Source organism: Notolepis coatsorum, assembly GCF_963971535.1.
Source record: "Notolepis coatsorum genome assembly, chromosome: 18".
NCBI classification, from domain to species: Eukaryota; Metazoa; Chordata; class Actinopteri; order Aulopiformes; family Paralepididae; genus Notolepis; species Notolepis coatsorum.
The window spans coordinates 96739147-96760356 of NC_140182.1; the positions used below are offsets into that span (position 1 = coordinate 96739147).

Sequence of the window (21210 nt, forward strand, 5' to 3'; positions counted from 1 at the left end):
TGTAGTTTGTATTGTTTTGTCATGTCATCAGTGTGTGTAGTTTGTATTGTGTGTCATGTCATCAGTGTTTGTATTGTGTGTTTCATCAGTCTGTGTAGTTTGTATTTAAGCATTACATCACGCGCAGGAGTGGTTTGTGAACAATAAACCATGCCTAGGGGTGGTCGTTAGACCCCCCTAGGCATGGTTTATTGTTCACAAATCACGACTGCAAGTGGTGTAATGCTTTTATACAACTGCCACATTCATCCAACCTTATTGCTATACAATAAACACACATTAATCGAAGATTTATTGAAAAAACCATCCGCCAGAAAAAGTAGTTCCCACAACAACAAAAAATACAATTTGCCTCCATGTGGAAGCAGCTCGGAAGTGCATCCAACCAACTAACACATCCAACTGTGTGTTATTGGAATGATTGAGAGAAGTTGCCTCATGTGGAAGCAGCTCGGAAGTGCATCCAACCGACTAACACATCCAACTGTGTGTTATTGGAATGATTGAGAGAAGTTGCCTCATGTGGAAGCAGCTCGGAAGTGCATCCAACGGATCCAACAAACTAACACATCCAACTGTGTGTTATTGGAATGATTGATTGAACATTTTATTACCAGATGCAGAATGGGTACAATACAGTACGGCTCAATACACACAATTGTTAAGGGTGTGCAGACCTACTTTCTATAGAACTTCATTCTTTCTTTTTTTTAAACTTTGACCAGTCAGCTGGTTCTTTTTAGCGTTTATCGCTTTTTCATCGCATTCATACTTGGTCAAGTTCGACCGACAGAAGCAGGCTGAAAGGGTTCAGATGGGGGGGAAGACACTCTGGGAAAGGCACGGCTGCCGTCCGGGATTCGAACGCGCTCAGCCCCAGATCCGTGACGAGCACGGTTGTCCACGGCGCTGAAATAGCACTCGCGGTACGTGGTGAGCTACTGGAGCTCCCCTAGAACTTCATTCTTAGATGCTTCTATAGAAAGTAGGTAAAACAAATTAAAAAGTTTTCTTTGCCCTATAGGAAAAAAAAGTTTTCTTCGCCCTATTTTTTTATTTATTTTTTTAAACCTACTTTAGAGGGCCTAAACTTAACACTTTGGTTGCCTTGGGTTAAATTCATGATATACCATAGGTTGCCGGCTCTATTTGTCTATGGAGAAGTACCCCTTCTTTGCATGGCTATAACCTTTTAAATTCTATTGCTACATTGCCATTATTAGGGCCCATTCAAAGTCCTATATGTATTGTTCATTGTGTAGCAACGTTAAACTTTTTCATTCACATATTCATAGTAAAGTATGGTCTAATGTATAAGTACATCAAGGTCAAGGACTACAGCCCCCTCAGCATCGACGGGGCACCGGTTGAGAGAGTCAACAGCTTCAAGTACCTCGGAGCCCACATATCCGAGGACTTGAAATGGACCATACACATTAACAGTGTGGTGAAGAAGGCACGACAACGCCTCTACTTCCTCAGGCGCCTAAGGAAGTTCCAAGTCAGCCAGAAGATCCTTAAGAACTTCTACTCATGTACAATAGAGAGCATCTTGACCGGCAACATCACCTCCTGGTTTGGGAATAGCACTGCAAAAGACCAAAGCAGACTACAAAGAGTGACACGTTCAGCCGAACGCACAATTGGAGGGGGGCTCCCCACTCTCCAGAACATTTACAACAAGCGTTGCAAGGGGAAGGCTAAGAGAATTATTAAGGACTCGAGCCACCCGAACAACTGCCTCTTTGAACTGCTGCCGTCAGGCAAGCGACACAGGAGTCTCAAGGCGAGCACAGAAAGACTCAGAAGTAGCTTCTATCCCCAGGCCATCAGGCTGCTAAACGAACAATGAATGAACACTACACAACAACAACCACCAAACACACATAGCACACACATCCACACGCACACACTCACTTTAAACAAACACACTGTAGCACCCACTACACACACTTTATAGCACACACCCACTTTAAACAAACACACTGTAGCACCCACTCCCCACACTTTATATTTATGGATGAAGGATTGCACTACAACTCGTACACCTTACTGTAAATTGTACCTAAAATTGTACCTCATCCCACTTCTGCTTTGCACTAGATAGTACTGTACATTAGTACACTGCATAGTATTGTGTATTGTATATTATATGGTAACTCAGAACATTGTACATATGTCTATACCGAACAACTGTGACCTCATTCTTCTTCTAAATTCATGCTATATTATGTTATTATGTTATTTGATACTATCTTGTCTAGCACAGTCTCTGGAGCGTAACAGTAAGAAGCATTTTGTATGAAAGTATTCTGTACTTCTGTATGACAACTATTAAAGAACTTGAGTATGTTTTCATCTCTTTCTGCAGCTTTCTCCAGAACGTGATCTAAAGCCCCAAATGCATTATATTGATGATGCAATACAGTTTTATGGCAATCAGCGCGATATAAAAAATTCCAACTAGACGTACTTCTAGAAGTTACTACACGTCATCTGATGTTGACCGGATGGGCTAGGGGGCGTTTATAATTCCGTGGGCAGCGTTATACCAATCATCTAATGTGGGTCAAATGTTGATAATAGCAGTTAGTATCGAAGACGGTAACGTTACACGCTGAAACTCACCCCAGTCTCCGCGCGCCGTTGGGCGATCATCGTAGAGTAGAAGTCTTATCATTATGGGACGTAAATTTACCCGGTCCATCTCCAGCTTGTATAATGGTATATACGTCCAAATCATGTTGTTTATCGAGTTATTGGCAATCGATCACTGTGTAGCGTGACGAGCCAGAGTCCTGGGACCTATAGCGTGTGCCCGGAAGTACTACGGACGTCTAGCACAACCTCTATGGCACATCCTGTTAAGCGATTGCGCCGATCGGCCACCAGATGGCGCTCCTGAACCGCCAGAGAGCTCAGTGGGTCCTGCTGGTGGATCTCAGGCCAGCGGAGGGGACATATGAATCCGATCGCAGATTTTTGAAATATTGATATAAGGACGCTGTACAGCGTCCTCCGGCAACTTGAGCATGGCCAGCAATGACGTCTAAACACGTTTCATGGCAGTCAAAGTGTTAACCAGTTGGAAACCAGGCGTACAGTAATAAAATTAGCAATCAACCAATCAATCAATTCAATAGACCATGGTCACTTAAAACAGCGCAGCACTCAGCTGCTTCTCTCTCAGTCTGACTCTCCCCCGCCGTTGCAGACAGGTGTGTGTGTGTGTGGGGGGGTGGGTGGGTACGCCAGCATCGGACAGTGTGAGAGTGAGCGCTGCAGTCAGGGGGAAGGAAGAAGAAATTTAAAATAAAATTGCAAATAATCAATCAATCAATCCGCGATTTTTCTTTTGTTCTACAATGACTCATGACCCATCAATTACATCATCCAACATTGTTTAAAGGACTAAGACATTCGCCGTGACAGAATCGCTTTATATTTAGTCGTTATGACGCTATCAACATATCCATTTGTTAAAGATTATTGTCCGCCATCTTGTTTTTTCCGATGGAGTGATCCGGCGGAGTGATGTGATTCGGTTGTGGGCGGGTCCTGGGACCAGGAGCGTGGATTGAGCCCTATACATACGTGTAAATGGACTGTTTCAGCCAATCAGAATCGAGAAATTTGCATGCCGTTGTATAATGTGTGTTTCATCATGTCATGTCATCAGTGTGTGTAGTTTGTATTGTGTGTTTCATCATGTCATGTCATCAGTGTGTAGTTTGTATTGTGTGTTTCATCAGTGTGTGTAGTTTCTATTTTGTGTCCCATCATGTCATCACAGTGTGTATCATTCTGTGTGACTCCTCAGGTGTGTCTGGAGGGGGAGATCTCTCGTCAGTCCATCTTAAACAGTCTGTCAAGAGGGAGGAAGGCCGCTGGTGACCTCATCCCCTGGACCGTGTCAGAACAGGTACACATGGGACACTTTATCTTAATCCCAAGAGCATTTCTGTTTTGATTAGATAGTGAAGAATGATCGGAAATGTGGGGGAGAGGCTAGAGGGATGACATGCAACAAAGCTCAAGAGCTGGATTCTAACCCACAACGTTGTCATTACATGGTATTAGTTTGGTGAGCCACCACAATGCCAAGCACTATATTGGTCAGGTGACTTCTTGTAATTATGTCGCATGATTTTAAACCTGTGTATGGCAGTTTAAGGATGCCTTTCTTGACTTGCCCTTAGTGTGGCGAAGAGCCATGTGCTCTAAACATGACCATTGCAGTGTTAATAAATTAATTACATTGTTCAGTGTGTGAACTGTACCGTAAAACTTAAATGACTGAACTCAACCGCCCTATAATGGGACAGGCCTTTAATTCCTTTGACACAAAACTCAGCAAAGAATGGAAATACTATTGTTGTTTATTTAAACCAGTATGAGTATTACTTAGAAGATTAGGCTATAGAATAACATATAAATTATGATCATTCATTTGATCTCGCTCCGAGAGACGGTGCTAGTGAATGTAGAGAGAAATTAAACTTTGTTTTCAGTTGTCTCTTGCTGGACAGACCCAAACGAGCTGCCCACACACACACTCACTCAAACACACACACACAGTCACACATACACACACACACACACACTCGCACTCAGCAGCTCACCATGGATGGAGTATTTTCTCTGTGCTGCCATGGCGATTAGCAAATGTGACTGACGTTTGAATGCAAGTAAAACAAATAATAATAATAAATAAACTGCTTTGCAGCGTCAATGGCAATGTAGACGCGGCTTCTAATTGAGACCTGCCTTTATTTGTCAAAAATGTGTAGCCACACCCAGCCAGTAAAAAGGACTCTGATGGCTGCTCCATTATGGCAAAATCATAATCACAATAAATGTTTCTTTTTTTTTAAGTTTCTTTTTTTTGGTGTTTTATCGCTTTATTACTACTGGGCAGTCCAGTAGGGAGAGACAGAGGAGAAATGGGAGACAGAGTGGGGGGAAGACATTCGGGAAATAACGACGGATTCGGGAATCGAACCCGTGTCGCGGCTGAGCGCGCTATGTGGTTCGCCACTGGGGCGCCAATCACAATAATTTTTATTGATATTGAAATCACATATATTTTTTTTTTGATCCACTTTTTCTCCCATTTTCTATATTTTCTCCCATCCCAATTTCGTATCATCCAATTCAACCCTCCCCTGTCATGAACGCTGTTTCTTGCCTCCCACAAGCCGGCTGCAATGTGGACTAAGTCATACATAGCACAAGTCCCCTCCGATACTCGAGGTAACAGCAGTCGCATCTTTTCACCTGCGCAGCTCGATCTCTCAGTGGCGAGGAGTAACGCGTGGGAGGCTCACGCTGCCCCCGACACTTCCTGATTCTACTGCGCAGGCGCACCAACCGACCTGTAGGAGTCGCTGTCCACAACGCCCGATCCCCACCCATCGGTTTCCCACCCCCTAATACGGCCAATGTGTATTAGTACGGACGACCAGCTAAACTGAAAGCAAATGTGGAGCGCTGGGCTAGCCCAGCGTCTCCAGATTTCGTGGCGAGCGCCTTGCCCACTACGCCACGTAGCCGCCTTGAAATCACATATATTACACACAATTGATATTGAAATCACATATTAAACACAATTACTCATTGAGTGCACCGCTGTGAAGGAAGGGTGCGCTGCATTTACAACACAAGACAAAATGAGTGCAACGCGGCATGCGGCACAATAATTGTATTATCTTGTTTTCATGATTGTGGGAAGCCCAAATTGTAATTGATTAATCAATTACATTAATCCCCCCCAACCCTAGACTGACGTTCCACTCTTCTCTCTGCAGTTTCAAGACCCAGAGTTCGGCAGTCTGTCTGGAGCCAGAGTGGTGCGCATCGCCGTCAACCCAGACTATCAGGGGGTACGTCCTTTTTGAAAACTCTCCCATCTTGTTCTCTACGCCACGTGGACGTGAACATGTGTCTGAATCTGTATGTATTTGACCCTGTGTGTGTGTCTGCTGCTCAACAGATGGGCTACGGCTCCAGAGCTCTCCAGCTGCTGCAGATGTACTACGAGGGGAAGTTCCCCACCATGGACGAGAGCGCTCAGGCCAACAACAGCGAGATCACCTCCGTCAGCAGCGAGGTAACTCATTCAGACGCTGAAACCTTGTTGTCCTTGGGGAGACGAGTCCCCCTCAGGGCTGTACAGTGCGAGATATATATGGAAGCAAATGAGTGACAGAAGTATTTGAATTTTATCAGACACCGAATTTATAGCATTGAAAATAATTACTTTGAATTACATGTATCTGAAGTCTCCCCTCTAGTCGTGCGCCGTTCACTCGGTGTCGCAGGCAGGGGTGGTAGCGCCCAGCGGTTACCCCCCCGACCCGTTCTTCTTCTTCTTATTATTATAAAGTTACTACTTATGATTAACAACGGCATTCGTTTTGTGGCATTAACGTTAGATAGTTACACGTTCAATAACATCAGCGTATTTACCGGACCATAGCAAGGCAAGCATTACTCAATTCATATCTCGGTTCCTTTCTTTGCTCAGAGCGTGCTGAGTCGTGCCCATTCTGCGGTCTATTAATAAAGTTTTCAATCAGACAAGTGTATAGAACGAAGGGCTTTTATTATAACATTCGTTGCAGTAAAATCATGCCTCGTTTAGTACTCCTGTGGACTGGAGCTCTGGTAGTCTACTCCGGTGGGGAGCTAATGTTATTAGCCTTGTTGTGATCAATGGCTAACATCCAGGAAGTAAAAACCGAATAGGCGCTTGCCGATTGGTGGTAACAGCAGAGTCGGGTGCAAGCGTGGTGACATATTTGGCAGATTCGACTGTCGATCAACATTTTTCCGTTGCATTGCTTTGGTTGAGAGTATTATTATAAAAAAACAGCGGTGATGCGGTATTCAGCTGAACTCTGCGGTGGGCGTGATGCAACAGCGATACCGCGGTAATCACGGCAGCTCTACATATGGTGGGGAGAGAATATATACATACGGTGGGGAGGAGACTGTCTATTATATGTATATTTCTCTCCCACCCACCCACCCCCTCCTAATGTACAGTCTCCTCCCCACCGTATGTATATATTCTCTCCCCACCGTATGTATATTTCTCTCCCACCCACCCCCTCCTAATGTACAGTCTCCTCGCCACCGTATGTATATATTCTCTCCCCACCATATGTATATTTCTCTCCCACCACCCACCCCCTCCTAATGTACAGTCTCCTCCCCACCATATGTATATATTCTCTCCCCACCGTATGTATATTTCTCTCCCACCCACCCCCTCCTAATGTACAGTCTCCTCCCCACCGTATGTATATATTCTCTCCCCACCATATGTATATTTCTCTCCCACCCACCCACCCCCTCCTAATGTACAGTCTCCTCCCCACCGTATGTATATATTCTCTCCCCACCGTATGTATATATACCGCCATCTTTCTCCCGGGTTGGTGTGATCACATGACTGACAAAGCTGTGCAGTGATAGGCCAGAAGTCAGTTCGATTGCATCCAGGCTCGATTGCTTATCCTGTCTGGGTAGCCCAGATGATGGTTTTTACATCGAATTCTATACACCGCAATTATGCAATTTTTTACATTGAATTTTATTATGCATTTTACATTGAATTGTAAACACTGAATTTTTATTTCACATAGATAAATTCGGAGCAAAAAAATTATTTTCAATGCTATAAATTCAGTGTCTGAAAAAAATTCAGATACATGTTTTCAAAGTAATTATTTTCAATGCTATAAATTCGGTGTCTGATCAAATTCAAATACTTCTGTCACTCATTTGCTTCCATAGATATATGTTGCACGTGCTACAGCAACATCGGTCTGTGCGATGAATGGATTTACTTCAGTAGCACTGGCGCGATAGGCATTCGGTTCATATCGATACTCTTATTTTGAAAATCCTGTGGCAACTCTCATTTCCGCCCAAGCGCAGCTCGCCATAATATCTATGGCTCCGGCAGCTAACAACGTTCGGTTCATATCGATACTCTTTTATTTTGAAAATCCTGTGGAGTCGACTCGTATCTGCTCTACAGCACACAGCCGTACTCGTCTCAGTAGCAGCAGTAGCGTCTGGAACACGCACATTGCAACATAGCAAAGCTAGTGTGCCTATTTCGCGACCCAAAACAAATCCCTGCTGTTTTATTCCGCAACGGGTCAAATGCATCTAACATGCTTTGCAATTAGAGCTGCCGCGGTATTGATGTTTTCCTTACCGCACACATTTGCAAAATATTTCCAACCGCCGCGGTTATTACCGCACACACACACACACACAAAAAAAAAGTTTGAATGCATTTTTTTTGTAGTCTACTCTTTATAGCATATAGCCTGCCTCTAGTCTAAATGTCTATCTTTAGAGGATGACTTTGCAGCATGAATATTGTTTGGGATTCGGCATGCACGCATTCGTTATTAAAAGTGAAACACGGATTCGAAGTCTCCCCTCGGTGTCGCGAGCAGGGGTGGTAGCGGCGCGCCCGCCGGTTACCCCCCCGACCCTTTCTTCTTCTTATTATTATAACGTTACTACTTATGATTACAAAGGCATTCGATTTGTGGCATTAACGTTAGTATAGTTACACGTTCGTATTTACCGGACCATAGCAAGGCAAGCGTTACTCAATTAATATCTAAGTTCCTTTCTTTGCTCAGAGCGTGCCGAGTTGTACCCATTCTGCGGTCTGTTAATAAAGTTTTCAATCAGACAAGTGTATAGAACGAAGGGCTTTTATTATAACATTTCGTTGCAGTAAAATCATTATGCCTCGTTCCCTGAGGAGCGACGGCGTCGGTAATCCACTCCGGTCTCCGGTGGGAGCTAATGTACTATTAGCCGTGTTGTGACTGAGCTCTGATCAATGGCTCATGGCTGAGATTCAGGAAGTAAAAGCACTGCAAGATGCTTCAGCATGTAACGCGTATCTCTTCTGACCAATCAGTGGTCTGCAGTGTTTCATGTGACTTTTCTGGTACCCAATAGGGTCGCTTGGAATCTCGACAGAGAAGTAGGGTATATCTGCAGAGCCGCAAGACCAACGAGAGCGTAATAATAATAATAATAATATAATAAAAAACAGCGGTGATGCCGGTATTCAGCCCAACGCTGCGGTGGGCATGATGTAACAGCGATACCGCGGTAATACAGATACCGCGGCAGCTCTATTTGCAATCCTCGCCATTCCTTTATGACCACGTTGTGTTAAACTCCGAAATTAAAGTTATGTTAGCATAAGCTAACAACAAGCTAAAAACCCTGTTCAGAGCCAGAGAGAGAGAACAGCAGAGTGGGGACTGGGATGGAGGGGGGGGCATTCTCCCTTCTCCCTTCTGTATATGTGTGTGTGTGTGTGCGTTTGAAAAGATCAGATGAAGTCAGACGGGTATATTATATTGATAGTAAATGTACTGAGGGTGGACAGATAATGTTGATATTTAAACATAAAAAATACAATACATAATAAATGTATTCATGATCATCATGCAACATAAAACAATTGCAGGAATGGTTTGGGAGAGGAAGGGGTTTTAGGTTGCGTGAATGAATGAATGAATAACTTTATTTAACAGATTGCAGAATGGGTACAATACACACAATTGTTAAGGGGATGCAGACCAGAGAAAGACTTTCGTCTTGTTTACATCAGGGTCCCCCATTTTCAATTCATAGTGACATTTATGACATACACAACATACATGACATCATGACATTTATGGCATAGGGACATACATGACATACAGTTCAAGTTTCAAGTTTCTTTAATAGTTGTCATACAGAAGTACAGAATACTTTCATACAAAATGCTTCTTACTGTTACGCTCCAGAGACTGTGCTAGACAAGATAGTATCAAATAACATAGTATAGCATGTAAATTAGAAGTAGAAAATGAGGTCACAGTGTTCAGTATAGACATATGTACAATGTTCGATGCAGAATAGACGTAACTGAGTTACCATATAATATACAATACTATGCAGTGTACTAATGTACAATACTATATAGTGCAAAGCAGAAATGGGATGAGGTACAATTTAGGTACAATTTACAGTAAGGTGTACGAGTTGTAGTGCAATCCTTCATCAATAAATATAAAGTGTGGGGAGTGGGTGCTACAGTGTGTTTGTTTAAAGTGAGTGTGTGCTATAAAGTGTGGGGAGTGGGTGCTACAGTGTGTTTGTTTAAAGTGAGTGTGTGCGTGTGGATGTGTGTGCTATGTGCGTTTGATGGTTGTTGTGTAGTGTTCATTGTTCGTTGAGCAGCCTGATGGCCTGGGGATAGAAGCTTCTTCTGAGTCTTTCTGTGCTCGCCTTGAGACTCCGGTATCGCTTGCCTGACCGCAGCAGTTCAAAGAGGCAGTTGTTCGGGTGACTGGAGTCTTTAATGATTCTCTTAGCCTTGCCCCTGCACCGCTTGTTGTAAATGTTCTGGAGGGTGGGGAGCCCCCCTCCAATTGTGCGTTCGGCTGAACGTGTCACTCTTTGTAGTCTGCTTCGGTCTTGTGCAGTGCTATTCCCAAACCAGGAGGTGATGTTGCCAGTCAGGATGCTCTCTATTGTACATGAGTAGAAGTTCTTAAGGATCTTCTGACTGACTTGGAACTTCCTTAGGCGCCTGAGGAAGTAGAGGCGTTGTCGTGCCTTCTTCACAACACTATGTAGTACTGTTACATTTGTGACATACGATATGCAAATATATAGTACTGTTACCCATAGATCCTGACAGAGTTGTATATATATATGATGGGGAGGAGACTGTACATTAGGAGGCGTGTTGTGAGTTCCAAAAAAATGTATGGTACTTAATGTTTAAAGCTCAATACAATATATCAAAACATGGCACTTTATAGTGAACATGAGGTCTATTTGTATTAAAAACAATAGATTGTTTTTCATTTAAATGTCTGGAAGAGCTCAATTAAAAATGTTTTAATTATATTTTCGTTACCTTTTTTTTGTTGATCTAAATGTTACTGATTGTGTTAAATGGGCTTATGATATCGTCTCATCGATTGCAGGCACCTGCATCGTATCGTATCATGGCAGATATCGGCAAATATCGTATCGTTGTCCAAAGAATCGATATCGTATCGTGATGAAACTTGTGATTCCCACCCCTAGTAGAGTCCATACACCCAACACCAAATCCCATAATTCCTTACACGTAACGTGTCTGGCTGTGTGACGTCAACTTGTCAGCATGAAAATGACAGCCAAACATGGCACTGCAACTAAATAACACAAATACAATAGGCACATTTGTGACTGTTACAAATATAACATGTTTTTTATACTTGTGCTACAAGATTTTGGCCTGTGCTACAAAACTATCCTGTAGCACCAGTGCTATGTGCAAAAAAAGTTAACGTACAGCCCTGCCCCTGTTGTTCAGTTTGAATTTAAATATAAATACCCCTGTAGGCCAGTAGGGCCGAGTGTTGCCAATCCGTCCACTGGGTCCCGATTCCATTCCATATCCGTTCAATTAGGCTTGACGGCACTGGCTTCACGGGAACTTTGTTGTCAAAAGATGTCATTTGTTGAACGGAGTCAGAAGCAAAGTAGAGACATCTGCAGGACAGGAGGTGTGCTAGAAGTATTTATCCATTTTGGGATTTTAAGATTCAATTAAAATTAAACGATTATATATATATATATTCTGGCACTAGTAGGTAGACTGCACACAGCCACACACTCAATATGACTGTATATGAATGACTGATGTGAGTGCTCCACTTGTAATTGGTTGTTTAGGCTGTCAGTCTCCTGGAGGAGGTACTCGCTCCAAGAAAGGAACTCCCTCCTCTGCTGCTAAAGCTCAGCGAGAGGAGGGCAGAGAGGCTGGACTACCTGGGAGTCTCCTACGGCCTCACTGCTCAGCTGCTCAGGTGAGCCTCTCTGGTCATAATGCTGCTGTGAGGATCAAAACATTGTGCCCTGAATGGCATAATCAACACTGACATTCGGTACAGCGATGAGTTCTTTTCATAGTGTAATTTGAATCGGCAGTATGCCTCCGCATACATGCAGCAAGAACAGAGAGACTCCGACTCGGCTTCTTCCCCCAGGACATCAGAACACTGAACACTGATCTCTCCGCACACATGAACACACACACACACCACACATCCTCACTTGCACTCTCTCACACACAAACACACTAAAGTGAGTTTAGTAGGAGAAAATACAATTTTAAACATCAGTTTGCACGTACCACACTTAAACAGATGTGTCCTTCAGTTATTGGTGTAAAGTTATGGAATTCTCTCCATAGCGAGCTTAAGGGATGTAACAGTGTTTATCAATTCAAAAAAATGTATAAAAAAAAATATATTTAGTCAGTATGAAAATCAAAATGTGATCTGAATAGTGAGATTTTTTTTTTTTTTTTTTTTTATATTCTTTATCATTATTATTATTATTAAATTTTTTCTTGTTTAACTGTGGATTGTGTTTATTTTATAATGGTATAAATGATTATTTGTGTAAATAAGGTTATACGCCGACCATTAAGAAAATACATGTTAGTTTAGGAATAAGGGGCAGGTAATTATAAGATTTATTCTTCTTCCTGCTCCTTTTGTCCATGGAATGGCTATTTATGATTTTTTAATGAAGAAACTATGATTGTATTATTCCATGTGGCAAATAAAAACTCTGAACTGAACTGAACTGAACTACAGGTCACAAAAAAGAAAAAGAAAAAAGGTCACTTTAAAACTGTATATTGTATATAGGACTCACTACCTTTAATTCTTAAAGCTTATCATTGTATTGTATTTGATCTTAGTACTTTTTTATCATGTTATTTTATTATCTATTCTATTTTATTTGAATTTTTTGCACAATCAAGGCGGGCATGGCCACCTTCATTTCACTACATGTCTTGTGTATGTATGTGACGAATAAATCTCTTGAATCTTGCATCAGTAATGCTTTTCCTTTTTACAACAGGTTCTGGAGGAAAGCTGGTTATATTCCAGTCTACTTACGACAAACCCCTGTAAGTGGAAAATTGTTTTTGTACAGTATAATCTAATGGGTTGTTATCTATAGCTCTCTCTGGTTGGTTGGTTGGTCGGTTGGTTGACAAAAGTGTCCCCACCCTCTAGCTGCCGCAATTCTTGTCCTAGGAGGCTGAAACTTTGCACGGAGGTCAAGTGTTTACATGTCACGCAGTCAAAGCTATTGCCGACTCACACTTGTTTTGTTTCTGCATTTAGTGTCATTGTCTCACTCCACATTTTGTGTGCGTGTGTGTGTGTGGTTGCGTGCGTCTAGAACGACCTCACAGGGGAGCACTCGTGCCTGATGCTGAAGGAGCTGAAGGCAGATGAAGCTGCAGAACAGAGCCAGTGGCTGCCTGCCTTCTGGAGAGGTGAACTCCCTCCACCACATTATAAGCTACTCAGAATTCGTGATTTAGAATCACTATCTAGTCAATGTGTACATACCTTTGCCTCTGCCCACGGTGACACATGACCGCTGACGTAACACGGTACAAGGTCACAATAGTTCAAGGCAGTGTAGGACTTAAAAACACTTAGCTCAACCTTAATGTATAGAGAATGCTCTCTGTATATGTGTGTGTGTATATATAGATATAGTATACAGTGTATATATAGTGTACACACTGTCAGGAGGGTTGTGAGGTACAAGATCAATGTACCTTAGGTAGTCATAATCAGTGAACAGTGATGGTACTGGTGAGTACATGAGATCAGTGTACCTTAGGTAGTCATAATCAATGAACACGGATAGTGAACACGGATGGTACTGGTGAGTACATGAGATCAGTGTACCTTAGGTAGTCATAATCAATGAACACGGATAGTGAACACGGATGGTATTGGCGGCGTTGCCGAGGTAAGAGCAAGGTGCGAAGAAACGTTCAGTTAACCAGAGTACTTTCTTCGTTTTCCCCCAGACTTCCGTCGGCGTTTCCTCTCTCTGCTCTCCTACCAGTTCAGCAGCTTCTCCCCCAGCCTGGCCCTCAACCTCCTGCAGAACAAGAGCACCAAGGAGGCAGCCACCAGTACGTCTCCTATGCTAGTAACCCACTCTACTCTGATTAAACCCACGGCACGTGTTACTAGAACCTCACCTCGTCTCGTCTCTGACCTCCACAGTCCTCAGTAGCCCTGCGCTGGCGGCCCAGTTCAGCCCCTACGACCTGAAGCGCCTGGAGCTGTACTCCAGTAACATGGTGGACTATCACCTCGTCATGGACCTGATCCCGGCCGTGGCTCGCATGTTCTTTCTCAAGCAGCTGGGCGACGTCTCCCTCTCAGTAGCGCAGTGTGTAAGTCACCGTTCGTTGTCTTTGGTTTTCTATGGCGTCTCACTGTGAAACCGGTGTAGTTCATAGACCTGCAATTATAACTCCAGTTCCCATCGACGCCTCGGGTCACAAGGCAACGGCTTAATTGAATCGACGCGGCACAGTGTCACTAGCGTCATGGCTAGTATTTTCATACTAAATTGTCCTCACTAACCAAAATTCCCGTTGATTATACCTTGCATAACAAATCAAATGATGCACCCGAAGCTGAGAGGAATTCCACATTAAGCCTTTTCTGATTAAATCAACATTGTTCTGGTTCCTTTAACCTCTTAATTTTAAGCCCGATCGGCCCGCGGTACGAGATTTATTTCACGTCATAAATAGATCAATACAGTCCGTATTAAGTAATGTTGCGTTTCTTAAAAAAATATAGCCAAGAGTAAAGACGCGAGAAGAAGCACTCGTGAAATCGTTGTAGTCCTAAGAAAGAGGAGACCCAGGGCTTTCGATGGATGTCGAAATTTCATAAAACTACACTACCCAGCTCACACCAGCCGCCGACAATGGAAGTCGAAGTTTTTTTACGCGATTAATTTTCCGCGTTTATATCTCATGGGTCGAACAAACCTCAACGTTATTGCCATAAAATACAGCGTATATTGTTTCTTTACCTTTCTGTGAACGTCTAGAAAAAAACAACGTTTAGGCACATTTTCTGAAAATATGGCGAGGGCATAACCCTTTCTGTGCCATTAACGTATATATTCGTGTTTGCTCACCAACCACTGAGTGCCAATCACGTATACATACGTTATTTGGTCCGTTTTCCTTTTTTTCGATTTTAATATCCTGTACAATCTCATGGACCTCGGTGTATCATTGGAACTCATTCGGAGACCCAGAGAGTGCAATACCGGCTGATTCCTGCTAGGTGGCAGTATCACCTATCCTTTGAAACCTTATTTCACACTGTGAGTTACATTGTATATGGCGGAGAATTTAGACCAAGCTAAGTGAATCGCTTCATCCGAGCACTTTGGAACACGTGGAACACACATATTTTGTGCCGTTTCATGTCAGGGACCCGATGGACATCAATACTGGAAATCTCGATCAGACAATTGGAATATAATTTTTGGGATACCTCCTAGTAAAGGTAAAGACTATATGACATCAATCCTACTTTGATCCAACAATGATTTCACATCGATCGCAACGATCATATGTAACGTACTCCAAAACGTATGCTGTTGCTGACTATCGGAGCATCAGGCCAAAACGACCCCACCCCCACCCTTGATGCATTCATGATGAAACATAATACCTGTTATATACCTTTTGATTTTGAAATAGTAACATGTCCAGGCGAGCAACGTGAACGACTTCAGCTAAATTCACATAGCGATCCAAACTCAGCTTTTCAGGAATTAGCCCGGATCACTCTGAAACTATACAATATTCACCACGGGATAACACGCGAACGTATACATGATAAAATTAACAATTTTTTACATGTTGGACGAGAGATAGTGACTGTCAAATGAGCCATAGAATTGTCTCCATAGCTATAATATAGATATAGCTCTGCAAAGTGGAAGACCAAGAAGAGGCTGGGTAGACGACGTCTGTGATTGGAGCGGAGTGAGAGGCGGAGTCACGGAGTTGGAGAGAAGAAGTGGGGACAGGATGGGTTGGAGAGTGATAGGCAACCTTCGGAACGAAGAAGCCACCTAATGATGATGAAACATCGTGACGCACAGTGAAAATAGGCAATAGAAAGCTGGCGCATTGACTACAGGGATGAGGGTAATAGCTGGCAGTGAATGAGTTAAGAGGTTAAGATGGAAAATACCTAATTTCTGCGCAGTCGTAAGAGTAGGATAAAGATCCGTAAAAGCATGATATTACTGTTCCACTGTGACATACAGTATTTACAAGATCCAGTACAAGTAATGAGGACACTAAAGTATTACATTTGTCTTGATCTATTTCTCATGTATCAAACACATGGCAACCGTTAGTTTCTTCCAACATGGAGGACATTGTAAACATGTGAAAGACCCCACATTTCGTAGATGTTGATGGACTGTGTTCTTCTCCACAGGCGCTGTTGTTGGGTGTGGGACTTCAGCATAAGTCTGTGGATCAGCTGGAGAAGGAGATTGATCTTCCAAGCTCACAGCTAATGGGTCTCTTCAACCGCCTCATCCGCAAATTTGTGCATGTAAGTTGGCACTTGTTATTTAAAGGTCTGATTGATTGATTGAAAACAGATTGCAGAATGGGCACAGTACAGTACAGTACAGTACGGCTCAATACAAAACAACTGCTAAGAGGATGCAGGTAGAGTTTAGTTAACTTATTATACTGTGAATTTCTCCAGGCCTCTCTTGGTAGAGCCTGAGGTGTGGCCAGCAGTAGCAACCCCTCCTCTATATCCACTCAAATCCAATCCAAATATCAGACAAACAAATGTAAACAAACTTCAATGCCAAGAAGGGGCTCTTATACTGAGAGGTTGCTGTTTGACGGTATTACAGATTCTATCTTTAACCTCCAATCAGTTTAATTTGGTTCACGTAATTTAACTAGGACACTAGATACTGGTAATCAGGTTGTCCCTCTGAGGAAATCAACTGTACCAAAAAATATCTATTTATATATATTCAGCCATGAGTCATGTGATTGTAATAATAATGAAAATATTTCCACCTGTAATTTTTACCAAGGATAAAATATGATTTTTCTTTTTTTACGAAATGCTCAACATAGCATGAGACGCAGCAGCTCTGAGGAGCACAGAGCCCCTCCTCACTCTGTCTTAAGATGGCATCCAGGTGAAGTGAATTGAGACCGTAGTCGCTGTCCGTGACCTGGGCGATTGTGTGATGTGATGAGACTGTTTATTAACATTTTAGTTGACTTATATTTGAGATATTTCTCTTCTTCTGGCCTTTCCTGTCCCAGATCTTCAGCAATATCCAAGAAAAAGCCATCGAGGAAGAGATGGTGGTGACCAAAGACATTATCATGGAGCCAACCGCCCAAAGTCTGAGCGATGATCTGGCAAGTTGTCTCATTACTTTCACTCATAACTATATGGTACAGGGAATAATAATAATAATAATAATAATAATAATAATAATAATCATCATCATCATATTCTGTCCCCTCTCTCATCAGAATGAGGCAGCCCAGGAGTTTGATGAGAAGCACAGGGAGGACATGGAGAAGGTGAAGCAGATGAACCTGGATCAGTGAGTATCTACCGAGGGATGGAGGATTGATTTCTGTATTGATTTTCTCTGGCTTGGTGTTCCGCCCCTTGGCTGATCACCCTGGACCTGTACAGGGAGGCAAAGCAATAGCGTAGTAACTCCTGCCCACAGGTTATTCTCCATATGTCAAGGGGACACATCTTGTAACAAACGGAACAAAGCTACAGATGAGGTTGAAAATCGCCTGTCGCCACTGATTGTGTTACATAAGCAATAATATTTTGGATGAAAAAGGCTTAGGAACAAGACTGTGTACTTGAGGAGTACTGTGATCACCTGACCATGTCTCCCACATTAAACCACAGGGGGGCAATTTCTGGTAGTAGAAAGATTCCTATCAAGTTAAATGAACAGCAATTTCTTGTTTTGTTCCCGACTACAAACCTCTCAAGAGAATGATTAAATGCTCATTCTACCAATTTATCAACATTTCTTCCATTGCAAGGTAGGAAGTTCCTTGTGCCAAAGTTGGTACATTTAAAAAAAAGACTGTTCATGGTGAAGAGCTTCTGGGGAGTTTGTATTGTATTTTGTCATTGATATTAAATTCTACCGAATGAATTCCACTTGAACCAAGCAATCTCAATGTACTAGACCAGGTAAAAGACAACCTGCCTGTAGCGATGGCGTCAACTTGGCACTTACCACTCGCATCACATTGTACACCCGTCTCTGGCGCTGGCTAGATATCAGGAGGATTACAGAGGAAGAGATACTAGCTAGATATCAGGAGGATTACAGAGGAAGAGATACTAGCTGGATATCAGGAGGATTACAGAGGAAGAGATACTAGCTGGATATCAGGAGGATTACAGAGGAAGAGATACTAGTTAGATATCAGGAGGATTACAGAGGAAGAGATACTAGCTAGATATCAGGAGGATTACAGAGGAAGAGATACTAGTTAGAAATCAGGAGGATTACAGAGGAAGAGATACTAGTTAGATATCAGGAGGATTACAGAGGAAGAGATACTAGTTAGATATCAGGAGGATTACAGAGGAAGAGATACTAGTTAGAAATCAGGAGGATTACAGAGGAAGAGATACTAGTTAGAAATCAGGAGGATTACAGAGGAAGAGATACTAGTTAGAAATCAGGAGGATTACAGAGGAAGAGATACTAGTTAGAAATCAGGAGGATTACAGAGGAAGAGATACTAGCTGGATATCAGGAGGATTACAGAGGAAGAGATACTAGTTAGAAATCAGGAGGATTACAGAGGAAGAGATACTAGCTGGATATCAGGAGGATTACAGAGGAAGGGATACTAGCTGGATATCAGGAGGATTACAGAGGAAGAGATACTAGTTAGATATCAGGAGGATTAGAGGAAGAGATACTAGCTGGATATCAGGAGGATTACAGAGGAAGAGATACTAGCTGGATATCAGGAGGATTACAGAGGAAGAGATACTAGCTGGATATCAGGAGGATTACAGAGGAAGAGATACTAGCTAGATATCAGGAGGATTACAGAGGAAGAGATACTAGCTAGGTATCAGGAGGATTACAGAGGAAGAGATACTAGCTAGGTATCAGGAGGATTACAGAGGAAGAGATACTAGCTAGGTATCAGGAGGATTACAGAGGAAGAGATACTAGCTAGGTATCAGGAGGATTACAGAGGAAGAGATACTAGCTAGATATCAGGAGGATTAGAGGAAGAGATACTAGCTGGATATCAGGAGGATTACAGAGGAAGAGATACTAGCTGGATATCAGGAGGATTACAGAGGAAGAGATACTAGCTGGATATCAGGAGGATTACAGAGGAAGAGATACTAGCTAGATATCAGGAGGATTACAGAGGAAGAGATACTAGCTGGATATCAGGAGGATTACAGAGGAAGAGATACTAGTTAGATATCAGGAGGATTACAGAGGAAGAGATACTAGCTAGATATCAGGAGGATTACAGAGGAAGAGATACTAGTTAGATATCAGGAGGATTACAGAGGAAGAGATACTAGCTAGATATCAGGAGGATTACAGAGGAAGAGATACTAGTTAGATATCAGGAGGATTACAGAGGAAGAGATACTAGTTAGATATCAGGAGGATTACAGAGGAAGAGATACTAGTTAGATATCAGGAGGATTACAGAGGAAGAGATACTAGTTAGATATCAGGAGGATTACAGAGGAAGAGATACTAGCTAGATATCAGGAGGATTACAGAGGAAGAGATACTAGCTAGATATCAGGAGGATTACAGAGGAAGAGATACTAGCTAGATATCAGGAGGATTACAGAGGAAGAGATACTAGTTAGATATCAGGAGGATTACAGAGGAAGAGATACTAGCTAGATATCAGGAGGATTACAGAGGAAGAGATACTAGTTAGATATCAGGAGGATTACAGAGGAAGAGATACTAGTTAGATATCAGGAGGATTACAGAGGAAGAGATACTAGTTAGAAATCAGGGAAACTGCGGTCGGTTGAAGACAACTGCAGGAACTCTTAACCAAAGCAAGGAAGCTAAATGACCTGCTAGCTATTTCTGTCCCGTGATTGTGCCCCACGCAGGGTGTAGGACAGAGAACAACGGCCGATAGTGTAGAATGACATGTCAAGTCATTATCATGGATTTGCAGACAAAGATCAAAGGAGCTTTTCCAGTCTCTGTGTCCTACACAGCCTCGTCATCAGCCAGCCTGGTTCTAATTATGATGGAAGTTCACTTGGCTTTTTCAGATCTTCAAACTTTTAGCTGAACTCTAAAACATTTTTGGAAATAAATAAAACCCATTTCCACACTTCACACTTATATATGCAAACTTGTAATCTTACAAAGTATAACATATTCAGTCTAAACAATGAACACTGTGCTCATGCCTAACGATGCCTACAATTCCTAGCAAACTGATAAAAGTTGACACATGCCAAATAATTGATTATTTGATCCTAACAACTACAGAATAATCGACTACAAGAATCTGAAGACCTCTCTTAATGGTTTCCTTTCCCCTGTAGGTACAATATCCGTGGAAATGATGAGGAATGGGACCAGGTGTTGAAGAAGGCAGGAGACACGGCTATCGTCAGCATAAAGAGGTACATAAAGGGCTGATCCACAGTCCTCGCTAGTATCTATTCCACGGCTGCTGTAGCAACACGTGACAGTAATGCTGTTCTGCTCCCCAACAGTGACAAGAAGAGGAAACTGGACGGGGGAAGCCACACACAAGGCACATTCAAAAGGTCATGGAAGGATAAAGGCCAGCAACAGGGCAAGTTTAAGAAGAGTATGGACAAGAAAGGCAAATTTGTAAAGAAGCCGTGATGTCGAGCAGTGCTGCCATGATGCTGAGCAGTGCTGCCACTGATGGGACTGTGTACTGGCAGGCAGCAGCAGCAGCAGGACCATGATGTTTGGATTGGGTTTGAGCGTCTCTACAGGAAAGAATGGACTTGCTAATAATTGAGAACCAGATAAACTGGTCACAGATGGCAGTTTCTTTTTTTGTTAATCATTCACATTTTATATGTATTGCCTAAAATCCCATGATTCTCTGTATGATATGGTTACAATGTGTTTGTTTCTTTGATTCATCATACTACTGACTGTGTGCTACATTGACTCTTACCATAGTGCCCAATACGACATTAGCATAATGCGTGGAAACTAACT

At 42.5% G+C, this 21210-nt stretch overlaps 1 protein-coding gene across 1 annotated transcript in view; it reads left to right on the forward strand.

The window, feature by feature from the left end:
- Positions 1–20862, forward strand: part of nat10 (N-acetyltransferase 10) — a gene marked incomplete at its 3' end in the record, with an annotated part of 39019 nt that extends 18157 nt beyond the window's left edge. The window contains exons 17-29 of the mRNA XM_084335457.1: positions 3821–3922; positions 5808–5882; positions 5993–6109; positions 11767–11900; positions 12967–13015; positions 13294–13390; positions 13940–14047; positions 14142–14314; positions 16401–16520; positions 17264–17362; positions 17480–17553; positions 20553–20633; positions 20727–20862. Of these exons, the coding sequence (XP_084191583.1) occupies positions 3821–3922; positions 5808–5882; positions 5993–6109; positions 11767–11900; positions 12967–13015; positions 13294–13390; positions 13940–14047; positions 14142–14314; positions 16401–16520; positions 17264–17362; positions 17480–17553; positions 20553–20633; positions 20727–20862 (1365 nt within the window). The remainder of the gene's footprint in view (positions 1–3820; positions 3923–5807; positions 5883–5992; positions 6110–11766; positions 11901–12966; positions 13016–13293; positions 13391–13939; positions 14048–14141; positions 14315–16400; positions 16521–17263; positions 17363–17479; positions 17554–20552; positions 20634–20726) is intronic.
- Between the last annotated feature and the right edge of the window lie 348 nt (positions 20863–21210).